At 43.8% G+C, this 26656-nt stretch overlaps 1 protein-coding gene across 2 annotated transcripts in view; it reads right to left on the minus strand.

Annotated features, from left to right (window-relative positions):
• The window catches only part of vash2 (vasohibin 2), a gene marked incomplete at its 5' end in the record, with an annotated part of 81087 nt that overhangs the window by 24384 nt on the left and 30047 nt on the right, over window positions 1–26656 (minus strand). For both annotated transcript variants that reach the window (XM_080744393.1, XM_080744392.1), the window contains 5 exons: window positions 581–724; window positions 2425–2662; window positions 19553–19627; window positions 19761–19817; window positions 24381–24469. In XM_080744393.1, the coding sequence (XP_080600519.1) occupies window positions 581–724; window positions 2425–2662; window positions 19553–19627; window positions 19761–19817; window positions 24381–24469 (603 nt within the window). The remainder of the gene's footprint in view (window positions 1–580; window positions 725–2424; window positions 2663–19552; window positions 19628–19760; window positions 19818–24380; window positions 24470–26656) is intronic.

Below are 26656 nucleotides of genomic sequence, written 5' to 3' on the forward strand. Positions count from 1 at the left end.
TTTTTAAAGTCGTGAACATGTGTGCAAATCTTTGAATATATGTATTTTCAGAGCGAACGTTTGTAAGTCAAATTTTGCTTCTGGGTGGTCCCTGGAACCAGATATTTTGAGATGGGGGTCCGTGGCCAAATAAATATCATTTTGGGGGTCCTCCACATGAAAAGGTTTGAGAACCACTGACATAGTAGTCTCTCAAGAACAGACTAACTGAGCTCCAGTTAAGTGAAAAGGACCCTTTCTTTGACGATCGCTGGCCAGATTCCTGACATAGAAACATAGGTTTTTCAAAAAATCTCAGAAGCATTCAAAAGACACTTATAGAATCGGGTCAAAATTCAAATTTTCACGACTTTTCAAAAATAGCAGATCTACAAGCTCGCAGCGCGGCACTCGGTGCCGCGCTGTGAGCTCGTATATCTGCTATTTTTCAATAGTTAAAGCATAAAATAACGATACACAATAAGGTGTACCCGTTTTAAATGGGTTGAATTAGTTTCCCTGTCAAATTAATTGTAATTTGCGGATTCAAATAAAGAACTAAAATGCGTGTGGTGTCATGGTGTCATAGTGTCCTGCCTACCTTCATCCTCATGTCTCTTCCATGTTTCTCCAGCTCCTTCCTCATCTCCTGGGCTCCCAGCCTGGCCGCGTTCAGCACCAGGTGCTTCCACTCGATTGGCTGGAAGACGTGCGGGTCGTGAGGCACGTAGAGGCCGATCTTCACCTGGGGGGAGGGGGGGGGTGAGAGAGACCCACTTCATTATTTAGTTTTCTATCACCAGTAAGACACCCTAAGGGCGAGGTCGCGCTGAAACAACAGAGACTGACACAATGTGTCCATATATGGGCATTCCCAGATATGGGCTTAATATTGATGACACATCAGAGATCTTCATTTAGGGTGGCCGAGCGTCTAGTCGGCAACCTGGCCAACTTGGGAACAATGTAAATAGGGAATGAATGCCCCGCCCTTTAATGCAAACCCCATTATACCTGTTGTCATAGGATCCGTTTTGACCATCCGTTAGCGTGTGTCCATTTATGCCCATATATGAACTCCATTATACCTGTTGTCATAGGACACGTTTTGACCATCTGTTTGCCTGTGTCCATTTATGCCCATATATGGAGATATCTGTATCTATCTGTCTGTGTCCATTTTATGCCCATATATGGAGATCTTTGACCATCTGTTTGCCTGTGTCCATTTATACCCATATATGGAGATATCTGTATCTGTTTGTCTGCATCCATTTTATGCCCATATATGGAGATCTATGCAGACACAGTGCTGGTTCCAGAAAAACGTGTATATATCTGTCTATATGCGTCCATTTGTTGTGTCCATTTTATGCCCATATGCCCATATATGGAGATCTCTGTATCTGTCTGTGTCCCTTTTATGCCCATATTTGTTAACCACATTTCTTCACTATACTGTCTGTGTCGAACAGAAACAAACTTTTCCTTTTCAGTTTTGCCACTCACTCTTTCTGAATATGAACAATAAGGCCATCACACGTTTAGCAAATGGCACTGATCATCCCCTAGTACCCTACATAATATAGTCACTTCAAACTCAAGCCATCTGGATGATGAAATGGCAAAAAAAAAAAAAGTTTGTTTTAGTAGGAGTTTTGTCCCTTCAGCTATTGCTGCACTAAACAAACTGCCTCGCTGATATGATGGTTCCAAGTATACTGGTGACTTCATGTAGCCTATTGTCTTCTTGGTGTAATGCTGTTGTGAACTATGTTGTTTTGTGTTATATGGTTACGTACAAAACACAAAAACACAAAAAGTTAAAATATGGATAAGAGGTTTCTGCCCGACGGTGACAATATGAACTTGTTTCCAGAGTAGATGCTAATAGATAGGCTTGATACTACCAGGTATGTTAGATCAGTGGTTCTAAAAGGGGGCTTCGGAGTACTCAAGCTCACAGCGCGGCACTCTATTTTTTTTAAAATTGTGAAAAATTGAATTTTGACCCGATTCTCTAAGTGTCTTTTGAATCCTTCTAAGGTTTTTTGAAAAACCTCAGCAATCTGGCCAGCCATCGTCAAGGAAAAGGTCATTTTCATTTAACTAGAGTTCTCAAACTTTTTCATGTGAAGGACCCCCAAACTGATATTTATTTGGCCACGGACCCTTATCTCAAAATATTTAGTTCCAGGGACCCCCCAGAAGCAAAATTTGAGTTACAAACGATCGCTTTAAAAATACTGTACATATATATTCAAAGATTTGCACACATTTTCACAACTTTTTTCAAAAATAGCAGATCTACAAGCTCGCAGCGCGGCACTCGGTGCCGCGCTGTGAGCTTGTATATCTGCTATTTTTCACTGGTTAAAGCATTCAATAATTCTAGGCCTAAATGGGTTAATAAATACTTACGCACACCCGTGCGCACAGCCCTACCTTCTTCAGCGTGTGCTGGTACTTCTTGTAGGAGTTCTCGAACTCGGCCACCAGCTCGCCCAGCGTGCGGTGGACCAGCGGCTTGTCCATCAGGTCTTGGCGGCGGCTCATGCCCAGCGCGCCGTAGCGGCCGTTGAAGTAGACGCCCAGCACCACGTGGTGGAAGCAGTGGCCCGAGAACTGCGTCTTGAAGCTGATGGGGAAGCGCTCCAGGGAGGTCAGGCCGTTGGTCAGGTAGCTGGTGGTCCCCACAGTTAAGGTGGATGAAGCAAGGGCAGTGGTGGGAAAAGTACTTGAATGTTGTACTATCAATAAGGCAAAGTAGATGTGCTCTGTTAGGGTATATGGAATCTATGAAAAGGTTGTGTGGGTCTCTGCTTCATCTCTCTCTCAACTAAAACTAAAACGTTGAAGACCCCTGGTATAAAGTATAACACTTTAAGCCCTAAGGCCGATTCGAGAAATGTGTTCGAAATCCTCAGTTAAAAATAAAATAAATAAATAAATAAAAAGTTTACTATGTGAGTGGTGCTCAAACTATTTCCAAGTCAAGGACCCCCGAAATTATATGGATTTGGCCGTGGACCCCCATCTCAAAAGGTTTTATTCCAGGGACCCCCCAAAATCAAAGATTTTAGTTTATAAAAATCACACCCGTGTGAAGTGGAGCTGTGTGTGTGTGTGTGTGTGTGTGTGTGTGTGTGTGTGTGTGTGTGTGTGTGTGTGTGTGTAGATCATGTGTACCGATTTTTGTGACATTTGAAGAAAATATGTAGGAAAAGGAGCAAAAAGTGTGTTTTGGAGAAAATTCAAGATGGCGGAAAATCTATCCTGGCGCAAATGGGCGTGGTCTATATGGGGAGATGCGTCTTGACCCAAGGAATCCAGGGAAAAAAGAATTTTAATTTTCCGATCTACGGTTCAAGAGTTACGGGGCAAAACGTAAAGTGGGCCGTTATAGCGCCACCATGAGGCCGAGTGATGTAATTATTTTTCGATTCATTCTTAAAATCATTATGAATCTCCTCTCCGAGGTTTGAAACTGTAGCTCCTATGGTTTACGAGAGAAAAATACTTGAAAGTGATTTCTTGCATTGTCAATGGGGACAATTAAGCGTAGTTTTTTGCCGATTACGTCGGCATGGTAAGGCGGATCGGAACGAAAGGTAATAGAACACCATTCCCGGCCGAGCCGCACATTTTGATGTATATATTGCGCGAGTGGCGTAAATGGTGCGGCACTAGTTACGCGCCGAAGTCAGGCTACATACAGACACACAGACAGACAGACACACACACAGACCCACACAGCCACGTATAGGGAGCACACAGCTCCAAAAAATAAAAAAAAACACACACTCTTGAATGGACGCTCAGAATTGGCAGTGTAGTCGTGTTGTATCTTGGTGGTGATGGGTGGTGTTTCTCAGTGGAAAACGGGCTGTTTTTTCAGCGAGCGAGGCGGTGGAGTGATGGAGTGATGGAGCGGTGGAGTGATTCAGTGATGGAGTGAGACATAAATTATCCTTCGGTGCTTCAACACTGAAGGGGAGCACACACTGAACGCGGACGGCTGCGCAGCGTCGCGTCGCGGTATCGACGCACGTTAAAGGAGCTATAGTCAACTTTTCCTGGAAAAACGGATGCTAAAATAAAAATAATGTTTCGAAAATATTTTATAAAAAAATAAGCTTCATATATGACACATATGTGTTTCTATTCGAAAATGACCACAAAAAGCGTAAAATAATGATAAAATAATCATTTTGGCCATTGTCAGACCGACACTTTGTTTACATCCTAGTCTATAGACTAGGATGTAAACAAAGTGTCGGCCCTACAATGAAAAAGTTGACTATAGCTCCTTTAAGTGCCGCACGGTAACCCCAACTGGATGCGGCGTGCTGCCACACAGCACATCCATTTCTCCCGGTGGGGAGAACCATGGGAGAACATGTTCACCGCGCGGCAACGCTGGAAAAAATAGAACGGCGGCGTATCGGCGCGGCAGGCGAGGCGGCAGACCCGCGGATGCGTGCGTCTGACGCCGCCGGTGTGGGTTAGTTCATTGAAAATAATGGGGCTGTATGTTTTGACGCGCTGCTTCTGCGCCGCCTCTCCGCGTTCGGTGTGTGTTTCTCTTTAGACTGCTCCAACTGTAGCAATCTGTTCACCCTGTGCTGTCTGCAGCCAATACAAGCCACAGCCAATACAAGCTGTTCACACACACGCACGCACTCATGCACGCACGCACGCACGCACGCACGCACGCACACACACTCTATATATTTACATCACTTGTAAAGACATTACATAGACTTCCATTCATTTTTATGCAAGTCCTGTGGCCTTACCCTTACCTCTATCCCTAAACCTAACCCCTAAACCTAACCCCAACCGTTTCAGAGGTCCCCTGCAGGTGATTGTGTGAACATGCGTTTAGTCCCCATAAGTATAGCTAGACAAACTCGCACGCACGCACGCACGCACGCACGCACACACGCACACACGCACACACGCACACACAGTCCCTGCTTCCCCTGCTTATCACCACCAGCCGACCATCGTGGTCCACTCTCCCCCACAGAGCCCAGCCATTGGCCAGCGGACCTGTCCATCATCTCGACAGCTTGGATTACACTGCCCTGGCCTGTGTGAATATTTCATGAAAACAGAGCAGTACAAACAACCACATCACCACCTATACATGCCCTACTCTATCTCTGGCACCGTTGGCCCTATCCATGCCAAACTTTGCACACACACACTCCTTGGATGGCAACTCACAACCTCCACCCCTCATTTCTCACATGGCCCTCTTCTAGCGCCACCATCAGGCCGACTTTTGCAAAACACATTTTCGGACACTGCTCCTACAGATTTTGCCCTAAATCACGCAAAGTGGTACACAGTATCTCTAAAGTCATGTCATCAACATGGATCTGTCCCATTTCCCGTATTCCCTCCTGATTGGCTACCATTGCCTTCTAAAGTTTGTGTATGCGGTCGCTTATCTCCCGATTAGGGAGACTTACTGGTTAATTACAACCGTGTGGGCCATCATTCCAATGGTCAATGTGACCCTGACTGTGTGTGTGTGTGTGTGTGTGTGTGTGTGTGTGTGTGTGTGTGTGTGTGTGTGTGTGTGTGCGTGCGTGCGTGCGCTGGATTCACTACCACTCAGATTAATAACTATATCATTGCAGTGCACTGCAACTAACGCACGCACGCACGCACGCACACGCACACGCACGCACACACACACACACACACACACACACACACACACACACACACACACACACACACACACACACACACACTGCACTCACAATCCTTTCCACGTTGCATGGAAACACACTTTGAGGCAGAACATTTGGAGCAGATAACTGTATTTATCAGAAATTCTCTCGAAAACTCCTAATCCGTCCGTGTCTCTCTCTCTCTCTCTCTCTCCTTCTCTCTCTCTCTCTCTCTCTCTCTCTCTCTCTCTCCTTCTCTCTCTCTCTCCTTCTCTCTCTCTCTCTCTCTCTCTCTCTCTCTCCTTCTCTCTCTCTCTCCTTCTCTCTCTCTCTCTCTCTCTGCAGGTGGGTGTGGTGGTTGCCATAGAAACCCTGCTAAAAGCCACTGGTTCTCATGAATCAGGGACCCCAACAACCTTTTTCATAGACTCCATACAGTTTCATTGTTTGACAGCACAATCATCAGTGTATTTTGGATTCATGTTAATGTGTGTTTTCAGATATTTAACCACTTGAACCGTCAATACTTAATAAACTTGACCTTTCACTCTGTACTTAGTCCGCTCTTTTCCCCCCTCTACACAAAACCTCTTGGCCGAAAATAGCCGATCTACAAGCTCAAACGCCTCGCAGCGCTTGTAGATCTGCTATTTTTGGCTAAAGTTCTCAGAATATGGACGCTAGGGTTCAAGTAAAAAGAAAAGAAAAAAAGCTTCTATCACACAAAGATTTGGAGGACCCCCTGTAGTAACTATGGGTCCCGTCTAGGGGTCCCGGACCCCCTGTTGAAGACCCCTGCGTTACTGTACGCTGAAGGACATTGCTGGAACTGTCATTAATCAATAAAAGCCACTCCAACTAACTGTCCTGTCAGTCAACTAATCCAGCTCCAGACTCTAATCTGAGAGCTGAGGTCAGTCATTCCAGACAGCGACGCCAACATTCATGGCTGCTTACATCATGAAGTCTGTTTTAGTCAAATTAACACTTGGGGAGCCAAACTCGTTCAGGGACGAGTTAAGGCCACTAGGTGTCACTGTGCCAAAAGGAGTTATCTCGTTGACAGACGAGGCAACATAGGGTTAACTGTACACGCTGCTGGCTGCCCTCTGAATGACCCGAGTCCATTACGTCACCCCGCAGCAGGCAGTGAGAGAGAGAGGTAGAAAATGGCGGAGGCAGCTTACATTGCTTTACATTCTACTTTGAAACATAAGAAGGGCTTTATCTCTGAATCAGATGAAAAGGACGCCAGGGAAGCAGAGATCTGATTGTTTTCACGGCGACACTTTACCGCGATGGTCGGCTCCCGTTTGGATTATAGTTTCGCGAGCTTTTGTAAACAAAGGGATTATCTTCCTCAATCGTCAGCGGACACCCACGTGCACACGCACGAAGCTTCCGAGGCACTTCAAAATAAAGCGTGAGTGAATGGTGGCAGCAGCAACAGCTAGAAATGTTATAAACCTGAGCAGCCCATGTGTTAAGGGTCACAAAAAACATGCAGTAATCCTGGTCTCTATACTGCCTCCCCCTGGTCAGCCGGGGCGCCTGATGGAGGGGAAAGGAACTGGTTGGAATAACGTGTTCCTTCCGTGAGTTCGCGACCTGGCGTTTCCCAGGGTCCCCCACACCGCGCAACGGTGGGGGCCAGTGGTGGGCACGGAGGTAGGGAGCGCTTCGCTGTGTTCACGAGATTTACTATTCTGTCCATAACGGCACATAACTTGTATGTGCCGTTAAAACTTGTAATGGACATTGATTGCTGCTGGCCATCCAATCTTTTGAAAACACATGCCTCCAGAATGAAACATAATCTGCCACACAGGCAAAAGCATAATAATCTTTGATTGCAAATTGATTCTTAAAGTCATGTTGGATATTTGCTTATTCTGTTTTTTATTTTATTTTGAAGCACATCGAGTCCACTACACCCATCATACGAAACGCGGCACATAAATAGATCAAAATAAAACACAAATTGTATTTTGCCGCTGTTTTACGTTTGTTGTCGTTACGGATCCCAAGAGCACCAGCTGGCGTTCACGTGCCTGCTAATTGCATAAACAATAAAGCTCCGGCCATAAACAAACGCAGCATAAGGAAATGCCTGGGGAAGTGAAAGTGATCGCTAAGTTACATGAGGACAAAGAGCGCCACCAAAACATGAAAACAAGCGGCCAGCCTATAGAAATGTACTGTGGCTGCATTACGCAACGGTGTGGTGTTGCCAGATTTCGCGAGAGAAATAAGCAACCGGATCTATGAAAACAGGCTTAGCAGATCTACAATAGCAGATCTCTGGGGCGGGCGGGCGGCAGAGCTCATGGGTAGAGAAACCGTCATTAGAGCACGAAGGGTTCCCGAAGGGTTCCCAGTTCTAATCCGGGCTCCCCCTGAGTTAATGTCGAAGAGTCCTTGAGCAAGACTCTGAACCCCTAACTGCTCCCGGTGAGCAGGTTGGTGCCTTGCATTGCCCCACCCTGACGAGCACTAAGAGTTGAGTGTTATACAAAATGTATTGTGAAAAGAGCCGATCTACATGCTCACAACACAATTTCTGCCTCTATTATTTGTTTAATTTAAATTTTAGAGATATTAAAAAGTCCTTAAAATGTCACTTTAGAAATGTGCAGATACCCTCTATAGCATACACTTAAACTTTATGTTGGTTTGTTTACTGTTGAGTGAGAAAACAAAGGAGTAGTTCACCCCCAAAATGACTTTTTTTCTATTGATTACTCATGCCATGGAGACTTGAGTTCAATAATATTTTTAGTTTTTTGTCGCATTCCTAAGACAAAAATGTGATAACAATAGATTTACCCCCATTTGTTCTGGATGGGGACCCCTTTCAAAACGGGTCCCCATCCGGAATCACATTTTTGTCTTAGGAATGTGACAAAAAATATATATATATATTATTGAACTCTACTCTCCATGGCATGAGTAATCAATAGAAAAAAAGTCATTTTGGGGGTGAACTACTCCTTTAAGTAAATCATCTGGGGACCCCCCACAATAATTTGGGGACCCCGACCCACAGGTTGAGAACCACTGAGTTAACCAACGTTCTCATCAGCTTTGCCTCTCTTTCTGCCCCCCCCCCCAGCCCCAACTCCCAACGCTTCAAAGTGACAGCTCATAGATAGAGGAGGCCAACACAGAGGATCACTTTCATCAACTGTATGGGGTTCATTGTTTCACCGCTAGTCATGCGCCGCTGTCTCGCTGCTGCTGCCTCCTCCTCCAAGAGCTCCTGTATCGCTGCGGGCTCGCGGAGCTCTTCTCTCAGGCAGAAAATCAAGAGGCAACGTGTTGTTTTGAGCGGTGGTAAACCGCTCCATAGAGTGGCTGTGTGCGTGTGTCTGTAGCCACTTTTTCCTCAGCGTTTTGCCCATGGTAAAACGTGTGTGTGTAGCATAGCCTGTACATCCTAGACTCAAATCCTAGTCTGAAGACGTTATGCACGCACGACCACCGCTCACTTCACATTGGGTGTGATTTTTTTCTTGCTGAACAAACAGGTCAAAAGTAGCTACACTCATTATGTTCTCCAAAACAACAACATCATCATCTTAGGCTTTTTAACTCAACTGAACAGAGAATGCGCCAGCTGCAATAAATCACACAAACACTCTCTGCACAGTCCCTGACAGTTATCCACTTAAAGGACCTACACCATGAATTTTCACTTTTTCTATTTTAAAACCTTTTTTTGGGGTCCCACTGGCACCTTCTATCCTCACAAAGTCCTATTTCTGACCGTTGTGTCTTTCTCTGGTTTTGGGCAGACAGAGATGAAAAGCTTTCCACGGGTTCTCAGAACAGTGCTGTTCTGAGAGTTGACGAGAGTGACGTCACTCTCGGATTCCCATTTTTTTTTCAGTCAAAAACATTTTTTTTTCAAAACATTTTTTTTTTTCAAAACTTTTTTTTTTCAAAACTTTTTTTTTTCAAAAAAAATGCAATGCAGAGTCAAAAAAAATTTTTTTCAAAAACTTTTTTTTTCAAAAACTTTTTTTTTCAAAAACTTTTTTTTTTCAAAAAACTTTTTTTTTCAAAAAACTTTTTTTTTCAAAAGCTTTTTTTTTTCAAAAAACTTTTTTTTTCAAAAAACTTTTTTTTTTCAAAAAACTTCTTTTTTTCAAAAAACTTCTTTTTTTCAAAAAACTTCTTTTTTTTCTGGAAAAACCCCACTAGATGCGCCCCTGAGCAAACAGAGGCCGTTTTGGTATTGCAGCTGGAGAGCCTCATTATAGTAGAGCTAGAACAAACAAAAAGAATGGTCAGAGTGTTTTTTGAGGGTTAAAACCTGTCTAAGACTCAATTTTGAGCATATATTTATACAAAAAATATAGTTTTAAAAGCATGGTGTAGGCCCTTTAAGCCCCATATAGTAGGGGGAATTAAGTGCAAAATCGTTACGCGGCGGATAAAAGCATGAAATTTGATACAGAGGTCCCTTGGGTCATCCAAAAACATCCTAGAAGGGGTGCCCAAAAAAATCTTAAACAGGAATTGAGTTATGGACAAAAGTCAAAATGGACGCTTAAACTGTTGACCGTTGACTCAAAAGACACCAAAGAATCTCCAAAAAGCATAAGATTTGGCACACATGTCCCTTGGGTCATCCTAAAACATCCTAGAAGGGGTGCCCAAAAAAATCTTAAACAGGAAGTGAGTTATGGACAAAAGTCAAAATGGACGCTTAAACTGTTGACCGTTGACTCAAAAGACACCAAAAGAATCTCCAAAAAGCATAAGATTTGGCACACATGTCCCTTGGGTCATTCTAAAACATCCTAGAAGGGGTGCCCAAAAATATCTTAAACAGGAAGTGAGTTATGGACAAAAGTCAAAATGGCCACTTAAACTGTTGACCGTTGACTCAAAAGACACCAAAAGAATCTCCAAAAAGCATAAAATTTGGCACACATGTCCCTTGGGTCATCCTAAAACATCCTAGAAGGGGTGCCCAAAAATTATTTAAACAGGAAGTGAGTTATGGACAAAAGTCAAAATGGCCACTTAAACTGTTGACCGCTAACTCAAAAGACACCAAAAGAATCTCCAAAAAACCTATAGAATCTCATAGACGCATACACATTGGCACATGTATCCCTTGGGTCATCCTAAGACATCCTAGAAGGGGTGCCCAAAGAAATCTGAAACAGGATGTTAGTTATTGCCTAATTTACAGTATTGACAGATGATGTAAAAGACACCTAAAGAGTAAAGAATATCATAAAGGCATGAAATGTGGTACAAATATCCCTTGGGTGATCTTAACGCATCCTACAAGGGGTGCCCAAATATGTTTTAAACAGGAAGAGGGTTTTTGTCGAATTTCAAAGTGGCCACCTAAAGCAGTTGACACAAAAGAAAACATAAAGGGACACTATATAAACATATTATTTGGCATGTAGGCCTTCACCTTATTATATCCTAGAAGGGGTTATTTATTTGTTTGGGAAGGGACCATACTGATTTAATTCTAAAAGACTGTTTAAACAGTTGACAGCTGCACAGTCTGCATAAACCTGGGGTATTTTTCAGTCTACCTTCTGTGTACATCCCCCTTCTCTGTGTACATCATCTCCCCCTTCTCCGCTCCCTCCACTGGCTCCCATTTGCTGCCCGCACAGAGTAAACAGAGAATGGCACTACCATACCATCAAAACCCGATAGAACCCTACCCTTAATGTACTTTAGTCTTTGAACCTTCTTTATTTATCTAACCCTCTGCATGCATATTCATACTTATTTTACTCTGCATCTTATCTTCAGCATATTCTTATTTTACTCTCTGCATTTCTATTTTGCACTCTACATCTTCTTGCTTATTTTGGTCTATCTTCACTCTATCTTTTCTTCTAGATCATTACTGTTTTTTTGTGATTAGTGTTTAGTAACTATTCATGTGTGCCATTTCATAATGACCAGCACATTGACCTAATGCTGTGCAAGGTAACCCAGCATCCCAGCATCTACACTTTCTCGAACAGAGGGGCTACTGCTCGATTTGAATGTTGTAGCAGTGCAGCTTGTGTGGGAGGAATGGTTTCCATTGAGAGACAATTATGAGCAAACAGGTCCTCCCAGTTTCATAATAGCGACTTTAAGCTTTTGACGGCTACGGCAGATGAAAACGGTAACCGGTAGATAGATACCGCTCGATAGATAAACCTGTCGCCGTCGCGGCCGTCTCTACAACGCCAGAAGCTCCCTTCCCACGTAGTGGCTGGAACGTCTGCTGCCTGTATGTATCAACATGGGAACCAAAGAGTTCAGTAAAAGAGGTGGGACCCCGTCGCCGATGGCTGTTCGCTTAAAGATTTTGACTGCTACGGCGATTACGTCATAGCAGCCGTTGTCCCGCCTCACGTTGCGGTTGTAGAAATGGGCTGCTTAAACTGCCTAATGTCCGTTGTCTTGTCATACAGAACACAGGTGTATATTTCAAGCACTGTAACACTGTTTGATTCTTGGCTAAGTACTTCAAAAGGATTAACCATACAATAAATAACCCCTTCTGGGATAATAAGCAGTACTCAATATGTACCAACTTATAGGCTTTTACGAAGTCCCTTTATAATAATGATGATAATGATAGCTCAAATGTATATAGCTATTTTCTAAGTACCCAAAGTCGCTTTACATAGGGAAAGGAAGGAACCAACTTTGTGTTCTTTTGGGTCAACTGCTTTAGGTGGTCATTTTCCATTTTGTTTAGCTGTTTCAGATTATTTTGGGCACCCATTCTAGAATGTCTTAGGATGCTTTTGTATGCTTTTATGAGATTCTTTAGTTGTCTTTTGAGTCAATCGACAATACTGTAGGTGGCCATTTTCAATTTTGTCAGTAAGTTCCTGTTTCAGATTTATTCGGGCACCCCTTCTAGGATGTCTTAGGATGACCCAGGGGACACATGTGCCAAAGCGTATGCCTTTATGAGATTCTATAGGTTTTTGAGTCAATAGCCAACACTGTAGGTGGCCATTTTCAATATTGTCGTTAATTCACTTCCTGTTTAAGATTTCTTTGGGCACCTCTTCTAGGATGTCTTAGGATGACCCAAGGGACATGTGTGCCAAATATTATGCTTTTTGGAGATTATTTTTGTGTCTTTTGAGTCAACGGTCAACAGTTTAGGTGGCCATTTTGACTTTTGTCCATAACTCACTTCCTGTTTAGGATTTTTTCGGGCACCCCTTCTAGGATGTTTTAGGATGACCCAAGGGACATGTGTGCCAAATTGTATGCTTTTTGGAGATTCTTTTGGTGTATTTTGAGTCAGTCAACAGTTTAAGCTGCCATTTTTACTTTTGTCCATAACTCACTTCCTATTTATGATTTTTTGGGGCACCCCTTCTAGGATGTTTTAGGATGACCCAAGGGACATGTGTGCCAAATCTTATGCTTTTTGGAGATTCTTTTGATGTCTTTTGAGTCAACAGTCAACAGTTTAGGCGGCCATTTTGAAATGTGCCCATAACACACTTCCTGTTTAAGATTTTTTTGGGCACCCCTTCTAGGATGTTTTAGGATGACCCAAGGGACATGTGTACCAAATTTGGTGCTTTTATCCGCCGCGTAACGATTTGGCCATTTTCTGAGGTTAATTCCCCCTACTAATATGCGTCTCTGTACGACAAATAAGGAAAACAGCATGTCCTAATAATGCTCTTTTCACTTCGCGGTATGCCCAAAACAGGGACGCGAGGATGGAAAGTGGTTCATCTATAAATGAACGGCGTGAGACCTGCACTGTACGCAGTCGTAATCACTTTACCGGCGACATTCCAGGGATTCCAGCTATCGACCTTATAGAGAACCCAGCGTGTGAATCCAAACCGGCCGCCTCTAATCAGATAGCGGCTCTTCAGGGAGATCACTCAATCTGTTCAAAACCACCCATTTAGGCCTAGAATTATTGAATGCTTTGACTATTGAAAAATAGCAGATATACAAGCTCACAGCACGGCACCGAGTGCCACACTGCGAGCTTGTATATCTGCTATTTTTGAAAAAATCGTGAAAATCTTTGAATATATGTATTTTTTTTAAGCAAACGTTTGTAACTCAAATTTTGCTTCTGGGGGGTCCCTGGAACTAAATCTTTTTGAGATGGGGGTCCGTGGCCAAATACATATCGTTTTGGGGGTCCTTCACATGAAAAAGTTTGAGATTCAAAGGACACTTATAGAATCGGGTCAAATTTTCTCGATTTTTCAAAAATAGCCAGATCTACAAGCTTTCAGTGCGGCACTCGGTGCCGCGCTGTGAGCTTGTATATCTGCTATTTTCCAATAGTTAAAGCATTCAATAATAATACGCAAAAATGCGTACCCGGTCTAAATGGGTTTAAACCTTTGTACCGATAGCCGCACCTTGGGGGTTTTAACTGGCGAACACGAGGTGACAACAGCTTTCTACAGGTTCTGCTGCTGCTGCTCTACTCTCAGTCTTGTCCCGCGAGAGACGGCGGGAGTTCAAGCTGAACGAGACTCGAAAAGAGTAGCTTTTTCACAACAACAATGGCTGCGCCCTGGAGAAGAAAATGCTTCGATGAACTATATACAGTACGGTGAACTGATACGGAGCGAAAAAATGGACTTTGAAGCGATAAAAATAACCGGATTAGACATTGAATAGACGCGGTCCATTATGGAGCCATGGTCGAGTAGAAGCTGCAATCAAAAATGGATTATAATGCTTCTTTGGGACTATGGGGTGTCTGAACCATCTCGCAAGCTTGGGAGAAGACATTTAAAAAGGTATGGGGGTCTATTTTACCCAGAAACTCTCCTTTAAACTAGATGCAGATTAGACTAAAATCAAATCTGTGCTTCTGGGGGTCCCTGGAACATAAAAGTTTGCAATAGGGGTCCATCCGTGGAACAAAATATTTTAAGATGGGGGTCCACGGCAAAAAACAAATTTTGGGGGTCCTTAACCACTGATAGGCACATTCTACAAATGTCTTCTAAATCATAACAATTTTCTGAAAAAAACGTATGTTGCCATCAGTGTTTCTCAAACTTTGTCATGTGAAGGACCCACCGAATGATATGTATTTGGCTACGGACCCCCATCACAAAATATTTTGTTCCAGGGACCCTCAGAAGCAAATTTGATTTTAGTCTATTCTGCATCTAGCTTAAGGCCACAGACCCGTTGGGAAACGAGTTTGGGGGCGACTTTGAAAGAGGGCGACTTATCTGACTACCCTGCTGCAGTAGCCCACAAGGCTAAATTCAGATTATTCACCATAGACTGGAAAAATATGGAGAGTGGAAAGCCATTGGTTTCTATGCTGCGCAAATGAAGCTTTTTTTTTGGCCGTTGTATGGGTGCCGCCATCATTGTAGAAATCAACGTTCATTGGTAGAAATGGTACCATCTCGAATGCTATTGGCTGCCAACGGTCACGTGCAACCGCAGGGATACATGGGACATTGTCTTGAGCTTGCCAAAAATAAAGCACACGAAGAAGAACCATCACAAGCCTATGATCACAAGCCCCTCCTACAGAGCATACCCTGCTATAACATCAAATATAACATAAGTTGGACCATATTTTCACAAAACGCAAATCATGGTGATTGAAAGGAGGCTTTAAACTAGCGACAGGAACCATAAAGTATTTATGACAATGTTTATTAAGGCAAGGAAATCAAATGTAAAAGTTCGGGGGAAATGAATGGAATCCTATGGAGAACATGTTGCTTCTGGTGCCAGAACAGCGCAACTAGCGGCCAATCATAGGAACTTTCAGTTCTGCGTTTGCTTCATTTTAAATGGGGACAACTACACCCCTGTTATTTCACACGTGTTAAATGGAAAGACGTGCAGTATTTCACAGGCATGCGGCGTGCTATGGTGCCGCCGCATGCCATGCTAGCAGCTGACGCACGGGAAAAGCTGAGCTATGGCTCGAGGCATCCACTAGATCAGTGGTTCTCAACCTGTGGGTCGGGACCCCCAGAGGGGTCCCCAAATTATTTCGGGGGGTCCCCAGATGTTTAGCTAAAATGTAACATTGTTTTCTCACTTCACAGTAAAAAATAAACATACAGTATAAGTGTACATAGGGTATCTGCACATTTCTTAAGTGTCAATTTAAGGACTTTAAAGATCTTTTCAGTACCTCTGGTCAAACATTGGTCAAATTGTCAAACATTAGAGGCAGAAATTGTGAAAATATCAGTCAGCGCTGCATCACCGGCGATAGGCGGCCGCCGGCCCTACTGCTTGGGACTGCCGGTCGAACTGCCGGTCCTATCACCGGCGATGCAGTGCGACTGCCGGTCAAACTGCCGGTCATGCGGCGGTGCCTGACGGGGCAGTTCCGCGGCAGGTGCAGGTGCCAGAGAATGTATTCGCTCTTTCTGCTATTCTGTCTTTGTTTCCGTCTAATAAAACATATTAGTTCTAATTACTGACACATTATTTCTTAATATGGCTTTATTATGTCTTATTATGTCTTACTGTAAAATAGGATGGGACCGAAATGGATTCACAATTGAGAGGGGGAAAAATAAAAAATAAATTGCACCGTGTGCTCATAGAAGGGCTGGAGGCAGCTTATTGATTCGCCATAGCGTACTGCTCAGTATGAATAAAGCTTGTGCCCTCAAGTCGAGAAATGAAAAGCAGCAGACAGGCGAGATAAAAGCAGAGAGAAGTGCAAGCAGACATGCAGACAGCCAGGCAGGCAGTAAATGCAGGCGGACAGGAGAGAATGTGAACGAATCGTTTGCTGCGAACGTGAACGAAAAGATTCATTCCCTGAAATGAACTGTTTTGCCCACCACTATTAGGGATGAGCTGTAATTAGTTTAAATAGCTTTAAATAGCCAAAAAAGCTAACAAAAAAAAAGAAGAAAAAAAAGAAGAAAAAAGAATAGTGTTAAGTGAGCAGTGCTCTGCACCTGTGCATGTTGCCACAGAATTCGGATGTGTACATTTTATACTGCCCATAATAATAATATATGTGCAGGCCAATCAAACCCCTCTCCCCTCTAAACCAGTGGTGTTCTCAACCTTTTCAGGCCGCGACCTCCAAAATAATCATATTTTAACTGGGGATCCCCCCACCCTGACGAGCACTAAGAGTTGAGGAATTACATTTTGTATAACACGGTTCTATTGTGAGGCGTTGTGAGCATGTAGATCTGCTATTTTCACAATGTCTGCCTCTAATATTTGACAATTTGGCCAATGTTTAATTTGTCATTTTAGAGGTATTAAAAAGTCCTTAAATTGGCACTTTAGAAATGTGCAGATACCCTCTATACACTTAAACTTTATGTTGGTTTGTTTACTGTTGAGTGAGACAACAATGTTGCACTTAAGTTAATCATCTGGGGACCCCCCAAAATAATTTGCGGACCCCCCCGGGGGGTCCCGACCCACAGGTTGAGAACCACTGCTCTAAACTGTCACTATCAAACTAGCGCATGGCGGTGTCATGTTACCACGACAGACACAGACCAAGAGGGCGATAGCAAGAGGGTGCAAAAGACCTGTACTTCCCGTTTCTGTGTGACGTAGGTAGATACCTTTTTAGGAGGCGGAAGCATGTTTGGAGTCTATTCATTTACAATGGGAGAGCTAACGTGAACACAGAGCAAAATAATAGTTCAGAAGCTATAGTCACTGAACTAAATATTGGACCAGATCATCACAAGCCACATAATATTAACAAAATTGTCATACTAAAGTGGCTTTTTTTCAGCGACACAACAACTGAGAAAATCAACTTTATTATTGCTCTTTAGCTGTCCCAGCAACACACTCTCGCGGGATCTATAGCACCAGTAAACAGGACGTGCGCGAGATTTGCCGTCAGAGGCGGCGCCCACTTAGGAGGCTATTTGTAGGATTTGTGTACCATGTCGCACTCCAGTGGATCCAATGAGGATGAGCTATCTTCATTAATTAAATATCTTTGACACAGAGAAGTAAAACTAATGAATCATCTTCCTGGGTGAACTGGGTGACAGCAGTGGAACTGGAACAATGGTTGGCTGGTATGTGACTACTGGGTGTGGTCCCTCGCTCCTATTGGCTGACACCGGGTACAACGTACAGTAAGCATTGATTACGGTAGCTGCACACCTGATAGGCCACGCAGGGCCTCATAGCTCAGTGGTTAGAGCACTGGTCTTGTAAACCAGGGGTCGTGAGTTCAATTCTCACTGGGGCCTGCCGATCTTTTGCACCACAGAGCAGATGAAAGCGCACGCACACACACACACACACACACACACACACACACACACACACACACACACACACACACACACACACGTACCTGCATACCCTTAATCTATCTTTTACTGTATCACTCTTTCTCTCAGCTCCAAATATCAGAGGCAGACGTCGTTATTATTAAAGGTGATACACCATGAAAATTCACTTTTCCTATTTTAAAACCTTTTGTTGGGGTCCCACTAGCACCTTCTATCCTCACAAAGTCCCATTTCAGACCGTTGTGTCTTTCTCTGGTTTTGGGAAGGTGGAGGTTAAAAGCATCCCACGTGTTCTCAAAACAGGCTGTCCAGATTTGCTGCCGTTTGTGATGTCATAAACGTCCGTTTTTGAAGAAAAAAAAAAATGAGAGGCTCTCTATTCAGGACTGGTAATTTAGCCTCAAACCTTTTGAAAAACGTTTTTTGGGACATAAACAATATGACATAAATACTTTTTAAATGCATGGTGTATCACCTTTCAGTGAAAGCAGAGAAACACCGGCAATATTGATGGTAAGTAACAAGACTTTATTGTGAAAGTCAGGTCGCAGCCAGTTACTATAAAAACCTCCACCGGCTGTTAGTCTGTCAGTCACTCGTCACACTTCACACTATTGCCCTACTCATATCTCTGCCACTGTTGCCCCGATCCATGCCAAACTTTGCACACACACTCCTTGGATGCCAAACCACAACCTACAAAAAAACCTAATTTCTCACATGGCCCTCTTCTAGCGCCACCATCAGGCAGATTCTTGCAAAACACATTTTTGGACACTGCTCCTACAGATTTTGCCCTAAAATCACACGAAGCGGTACACACAAGTCATGTCATCAACAGCCAACATGGATCTGTCCCATTTCTCACATTCCCTCCTGATTGGCTACCGTTGCCACAAAGTTTGTGTATACAGTATGTCAGTGTGTAGAGAAGTGTGTCAGCCTGCAATCTGAACTGGGCTGAACTGACATGTAATATGGAGTTACCCAAGGTTCACCGCAGCAGAGAACACCCTCTGACCTTTGGACAGAAATGTTGGGCTTCTGATCCATGCTGTGGCTTTAGAAGCTAGGCTGACGGGGGAGGAGGAGGGGGGGTATGTTTTGAACTGGCCTCGACTGCCAAGCATCAAGGATCTTTGGGTTCTTGGCATCAAGGATCTCATCTGATTCTACTCTCAGATAACCAGGGTGCCCAGCCTATATTGTCACTGTCTCCAAGAAACCAGAAAACCTTTTTTTTTTTTTTTTTTTTTTTCCCATAAAGCAATGCTATTGAACGCCCTTTACATCTGTATGCTGGTTAAAAAAATGTATTGAACCTTTGAAAATTAGTGAAAAACACTTCGGCCAAAACTTCCCTTTTTCCCCATAAAGCAATGCTATTGAACGCCCTTTACATCTGTATGCTGGTTAAAAAAATGTATTGAACTTTTGAAAATGAGTGAAGAACACTTCGGCCAAAACTTCCCAACTCCACTTGAGCTGGATTTCCTGAAAAATTAACATTTTGTTTCTGCCTCACAGCAGAGATATACTGTGTGTGTGTGTGTGTGTGTGTGTGTGTGTGTGTGCGTGCGTGCGTGCGTGCATGCATGCGCGTGTGTGTGCGTGTGTGAAGGATACATTCCCAGGATGACGGCTTCGAGGCATTTGATTGGCAGAGACTCCCTGACCATCTCTCTTGCGGTCTCCATCAACCTGCGCGATGACGGGAGAAGAAATAGTCGTTAATTCAAAGCTGTTCATTGAAAAAACAGATCAGCTACCGCCTACAGCTGCGTCTGATCGTGTTTATTTGTCTTGGGATGCACTGTGCTCCGTTTGTACTCACCCACACAGAGGACGACTCTTCTTGATCTCAAAGAACTGCGTTCCTGTGTGGTTGTATCTGTTTACAGAGTGTTAGGGACAATCTGACCCTCTTTCTGTCAAGTCTTGTGTTGTTGTTGAAAGTTTGTCCCTGCGGTTTAATTACGAGTGGATGCATGTTTCCATCAATCTGTTGACAGTGTATCCCTCCGTCCATCCCCTATCCCCATCATCTACATATCTATATTAACACATGTGAAGCCAAGGTTTCTAACATTTCTAGCTGTTGCTGCTGCCGCCGTTCACTCACGCTTTATTTTGAAGAGCCTCGGAAGCTTCGTGCGTGTGCACGTGAGTGTCCACTGACGATTGAGGAAGAAAATCCATTTGTTTACAAACGCTCGCGAAACTAAAATCCAAACCGGGGCCGACCATCGCGGTAAAGTGTCGCCGTGAAAACAATCAGATCTCTGCTTCCATGGCGTTCTTTCTCTCTCTCTGCTAGCCAGGGTGTGACGTATGGACTAGGGTCATTCACAGGGCACACAGCATGCGCGCAGAGCTGTACAGTTAACCCTTTGTTGTCTCGTTGAGGAACGAGATAACTCCTTTTGGCAGAGTGACCCCTACTGGCCTTATCTCGTTACTGAACGAGTTTGGCCCCTTGGGTGTTAACATACTGCATCTATCTAAGATCTATGATTGTACATACTGTATGATATGAATAAGATATGTTTATCTACGGCAGAGGTTCCAAAACTTCTTTGTCTCAGGGCACCCCATAAATACTTTTTTAATCCGAGGCACACCTACATTATAAATTTCACTCCCAGCACCTTACATTTATAGCATATTGTCGTTGTCGGGTGGAAACCTTGTATGTCCAAAACCGTTCGTTTTGTATTTGTCATCTATAAAATGTACTAAAGTGAAAACAGCAGATCTACAAGCACACCTACCTTTCGCATGTTTGATTGGGTACAGGTTTTACACCTGATGCTTTTCCTGACACGATCCCCCCCAGTCTTATGACCGCCACTAAGGTCACACTCAATTAGTGCCGATCCCGCGATGACTCGCGAAATATTAAAAGGTATCTACAGTGCCGAGCGCAGGATGACTCGCGAAATATACTGTATGTACAGAAAAGCTGTGCTGGCTACCTTCGGTCCGGTGAAAAACCCTGGCACGGGTGAAGTCGCCGATCCATCATCATCGCGCATCCACGTGCACACAATAGTGATCCCATCCCATAGAACAGGAAAAAATAGAAACCAACGGTTTTTCTCATCTTTAAAGTCCATTTTCTCCAAAAAACACTTTTGATGCAAAGGATGGCATTGGATTCTCTAAAAATTCTCTAAAATAGCACAAGCATGAAGGCATCCATCTTCGATCATTGTTTACATTTCGGACCGGAAGTTGACACGGATGAATCTTGAAGTAGGAATTGTGAGCTCGATCTACTTCCGGCCTTCAAAATAAGAGACTGGCTAAGGACGGAGAAAGCGACCAGCACCCTGGACCCTTTCATGTCGGTGGCACGAAATCGGTTAAGGCATTATCAGAGTCTGAGGTAAAACGCTATCACCTCAACTTTTAGGTGATCAGCTATCACCTAAAAACGTGATGGCCATCATAGTCACGTACTCACGTTGAAGTCCTATCACCGTGACTCTGTGCCTCTGAAACCAGGGGGCACACTGATTGGTCTAGATCGACCAATCAGTGAACGGGGTGATGGGGAGATGTCTGAAGGTAAAAACAGAGGAGAGATGTCAGGGTTCGCGGTGATAGACCTTCACCGTGGCGAATGACGTAATGTTGTAGTTCTCTGACTTTAACTGTTCTGCTGCTGTTGACGATCCTCACCGTCATTCAAATCGGTGACTACATGACGCCATTGACAGCGCTCACCGTCAATCTTACTGTATTTACAGTAAATGTATTAATACTTACTTAATGTCGCTCCGGTCGCGGCCGCATCGGTAATGTCCGCGATTTGTTTAAAACGCATGTTGGGCGTGCACGCGAAGTGAAGCTCCTCCATGTTAAGTCAATGGAGAGGCCCATAAAGAGACTTCATTTACTCCAAAAGAGACATTTTGAGCCATTTTGAGCCAGATCTAATGTCAACAATACACACGGCAGGGCGCAGCCATGTTTCTCTTCTGGGCTCACACTGTCATGTGACTAGATGACGTAATCGTTGCCGTCAAGTGATAATCCAAAAAAACAAAAACAACCCCCTTCCGGCCCTTCAAAATATAGCGGCGGCCGACGGAGGAAACGACGCGGCACCAAGGCAACAAGCAACCTTCAGATTAAGAGGCAGTAGTTGTGTTAAAAGACTACACCACGGTGATAAACCATCACCGCGGACTATGATAGGGCCATTCACATTCTTCAATTTGGCTCTGAAAGTGGAGTATGAATGGGCCTTAAGCCTGTCCACAGACACAGACAGTGAGTGTGAGCAGCGGAGACGCGTCGTTTCTATTTTGTAAATGTTGACACCGTCACTGTCTGAAGAAATAACAACCTCAACTGAATTCACCTGACAGGTTGTCATCTCGGCTTAGCGCATCTGTTGCCATGGTGCCTGTGTGCGTGTGCATGTGATAGAGAGAGAGAGTGTGTGTGTGTGTGTGTGTGTGTGTGTGTGCGTGCGTGCGTGTGTGTCCCAAGCACTGGGTCGGGAGTCGGGACCCATTTGTGGGTCGTGGACACATTTTTATGGGTGCCTTAATTTTTGGTTTCCTACATTTCGTTTTAAATTATTATTTCAAAACGTTTTCAAAAAACTATTTGTTCCCTTCATGAATTAAAAAACTATATCAACGATTTTTCTTCAGTAATTTCATGAAGAAATAAAAGAAAATTCCATAAAAGAAATTCCATAAATTAGAAAACCCATGTTTAAGAAGCAGTGAAAATAGCCGATCTACAAGCTCCCCCTTTAAAGGACCAGGTCACCTCTGGGACAACCAGATCTTATTTTATTGTTGTGTGGGACACAATCAAAACAATCCTGAGTTATTTTTTGTGTTCAATCTGTGTTTTTAGATATTTTAGTATTTCAGCTGATTTCAGCATGCTACAACTGGTCATATGATGCAAAATGCATCATATGACCAGTTGTAGCATGCTGAAATACTATTATCTAAAAACACAGATTGAACCCAAAATAATATTCAGGATTGTGTTGATCGTGTCCCACACAACAATAAAATAAGATCTGGTTGTCCCAGATTTAATCGACAACAACATTTTGACTAGAAAATACTGACATCAAAAGTCCAGTTTTTATGTCAAAAATAGCCTGTTTTCTATTCAGTAACAGTTGTGCAAGTCAACATTCTTACTTTGCTTTAAAACTTAACAAAGCAGCCCGTTCACAAACATGTGCCAATGTTTTATCATTAAACACAACAGTAAAATGTATGTTTCCATTTTCTCTCTCAAGTACCCCCTGTAGTACCTTTGCGTACCCCTAGGGCATACATGGGCAACTGGCGGCCCGCAGGTTGATACTGGAATACTGATATATTATTGATTTCAGCTGTTACAATTCCAAACATGACCTGCTTTAATTGCTTCAGTCTATATTAGTAGCTTAATGACTAGTATAGTAGTACTAAAATGTATTTTTTTATGTTCAATGTATTTGTATTCAAGACAGTTCATCAAGTTAACATGAGTATATAATTAAATGGGTTTGAAATTAAATCAAAATGTTACATTTCAGGATTCCAATTCAAAAGGAACAAAAAATTATTTAGGATTCCAATTCAAAAGGAGCACAAAATAGCCGATCTACAAGCTCAAAACGCATCGCAGCGCGATGCGTTTTGAGCTTATCTGCTATTTTTTGCTTCTTTTGTATGAGATACTAGAATGACAAAGTAGGACATAGCAATATGCTATGTGGCCCTCTGGAGTGAAGGTGGAAATATAGTGGCCCTCGCCTTGCCTGACTGCGAGCGCCAGACATCTCACACTACGTTCACTACGTTTCACTCCGGGAGAGTCTGAGATTACCAGGGCAGATTCTATTTCGGCGTGGGCGGGCTAAAGCCTATTGACGTCACACACACACACACACACATACACACACACACACGCGACGTGGCGTGACATTGCAAAAATACGTTATTTCTCATAACATATTATATGTCTGCATGTTTACGTTAGTGCAAAATGGTATTAAAACGTGAGGAAACGGCACTATTTCATAGTTTATTAATAATACGAGTCGAGTCTGACTCCGCCATGACAGTTTTCACGGACCAATCAGAGTCCACTAGACTCTCACGTGGGCAGAGGACACCAATCAGAGTCCACGAGCGAGTCTCACGTGAGCTCAAGAGCTCTGTTTGGAGGGGGCTGGGACCGGAGCATAGAGTTCACGTGCCCCAAGCATACAACCCTGATTGGCCCATTCAATGCGCCCGCTCTTCAGGCGCGTTTGAAATAGATTAAAATATGTGCAGCTTCAGTCCACACTACAAACCACCCACCAACAGGGGGGGGTGATGTGCGGACTGAAGTGTCAGGCTAGCCCTCGCCATCATCAAAGTTGCCCGCCCCTGATCTAGGGGTACACATACCCCCATTTGAGAAACACGGCTGTAAAGGATACTGTAGCGTCTTCATGTAGTTCTGAACGGCCAGCAGCCAGTCTGGTACGGACATGGACGGCTTGAAGTTGGGCACAGATGGCACCGGATGCTGCAGGTGGAGAGAGAGAGACAGAGAGACATTAGTCATGTTTCCATAAGCTTATTCGAAAATAGGGAAGCGAATTATCAGAAATGCGTATTAAGACAAAGTGAATTTAGCCCGTTTCCATTTGCGGGTGTCATTCGAATTGGCGACGGTCGCATGGGTTGATTGGGCTGATTTTTTCAGACCGAACCGAGACGGGAGCACTGCACGACAGTGCACGTCTGACTGCTGTGTCTCCTGCAAGTTTCAGCGTCCTCTGGAAGGTGGCCGATCTGCAAGCTCACAGCGCGGCGCGGAGACGCGGATGCGAGCTGCTGTGTTGTAGATTGGCCACTTTTGTCAGTGTCACTCCGTGTGTAACAAACAACCGGTTTGTTTTGTGGGCTATAAACGCTATACAATGGACGTTAAGCGGCAGGGGAAAGTGTTAAGTTGGCGGACGATATGGACCCAGAACGTCATAATGTATTCGCATTTATTGTCTGACCCGTTTCCATTCACAAATGCGCATTTAGTTTATTCGATAAAGCCTCAAAATCCACCTCCACCAAGCGGATAAATATTTTTGCGGATAATGAAAGTTTATTCGCAATTTGAAGTGTTTCCATAAAAAGATTTTAAGCTGTAAATGCGCATTAAGAGGCTTTATGGAAACGCCACTATAGACAGACAGACAGAGAGAGAGAGAGAGAGAGAGAGAGAGAGAGAGAGAGAGAGAGAGAGAGAGAGAGAGAGAGACAGACAGACAGAGTAAGTTAGAATTTCCTTCATATCATCACCATGTCACGATTATTAGTCTACACTCTACAACAGGGGTCTTCAACATTTTCAGGCCCCCTTAGTTGAGAGAGAGATGAAGCAGGGACCCCCACAACCTGTTCATATAGATTCCATATAGTTTCATTGTTTGACAGCACAATCAATTTGTCACAATGTCAATTTGTGTTTTCAGATACAATATTTAACCACTTGAACCGTCAATAGTTGACCTTTAACTCTGTACTTAGTATGCTCTTTTCCCCACTACACCAAACCTCTGAGGTCTTAAAAAGGTCTTAAAAAGTCTTACATTTTACCAAATGTATAGCCGATCTACAAGCTCTACAAGCTCGAGCTTGTAGATCGGCTATTTTTTGGCTACAGTTCTCAGAATATGGACACTAGGGGTTCAAGTTGTTAATATAAACATTCTGGAGGACCCCCTGTAGTAACTCTGGGGACCCCCTAGGGGTCCCGGACCCCCTGTTGAAGACCCCTGCTCTACAGCATGTGTTAACGTTCAGCATTGTGAGTCGGCTGGATCATTTCTTTCGGTGAGTTTCTAACTGATTTTTCCCACATAACTTTTCTCTCACTCTCCACTCTCAGCACAATCATGTTTTCCAGGTCATGTATTTGTGCTACAACTGAATAGACTGGACTAGGTCACCCTGCCCTCCCTTAATAAAACGTGAAGGCACAGTCAGTGCTTTTAGCATGAAGTCTTCTTTATGAAGACAGACAGTGGGAAAGCTGAGAAGGCTTCCATGCCATACCTGAAGACAGCATTCAATTCTTTTTCTTTTTTTCTCTTTTCTAATTTCTGGCCAGGGGGAGGCATTATTGAGACCAGGATTACTGCATGTTTTTGTGAGGGTATCAACCCTAGGAGACACGGGGACAACATGCAAACTCCACACAGAAAGGCCCTATCGCCAACTCCACCTAGGGTGTGGGCGCTGATGACGCAGAGGGAGGAACACGCCCCGAGTGCCCACAGCGTCCCCTGGTGGGAATCGAACCCAGGACCTTCTAGCTGTGAGGCAAATCGCTAACCACTGCGCCACCGTGCCCCCGGCAGCATTCAATTCAAAGGAGCGTTCAAGAGAATTGCCTCGCCCAAACTTTCCTGAACTTGAATGCAGCATCTTGTTGTGGAAAGAATTGCCCTCTCTGTGTAGAAATCAAACATCGAAAATAGCCGACCTCCAAGCTCACAACGTGTCACAGCGCAACACGTTGTGAGCTTGGAGGTCTGCTATTTTCAATGTTTTCACCAAAAGGCCCTTTTAGAAGTTTCAGCCCCTGCCTCTCTAACATTCTCTGCACGTCCCTGTTCGTGTGTAGAGTGGAAGCCCAACGAAGCCGGATGCACCACGGCGGGTTTTCAAACCCACAACCTCCCGCGGTGGTGAGCCAGAGCATATTTCA

This window comes from Nannobrachium achirus (genome assembly GCF_963921795.1).
Source record: "Nannobrachium achirus genome assembly, chromosome: 16".
Taxonomy (NCBI): Eukaryota; Metazoa; Chordata; class Actinopteri; order Myctophiformes; family Myctophidae; genus Nannobrachium; species Nannobrachium achirus.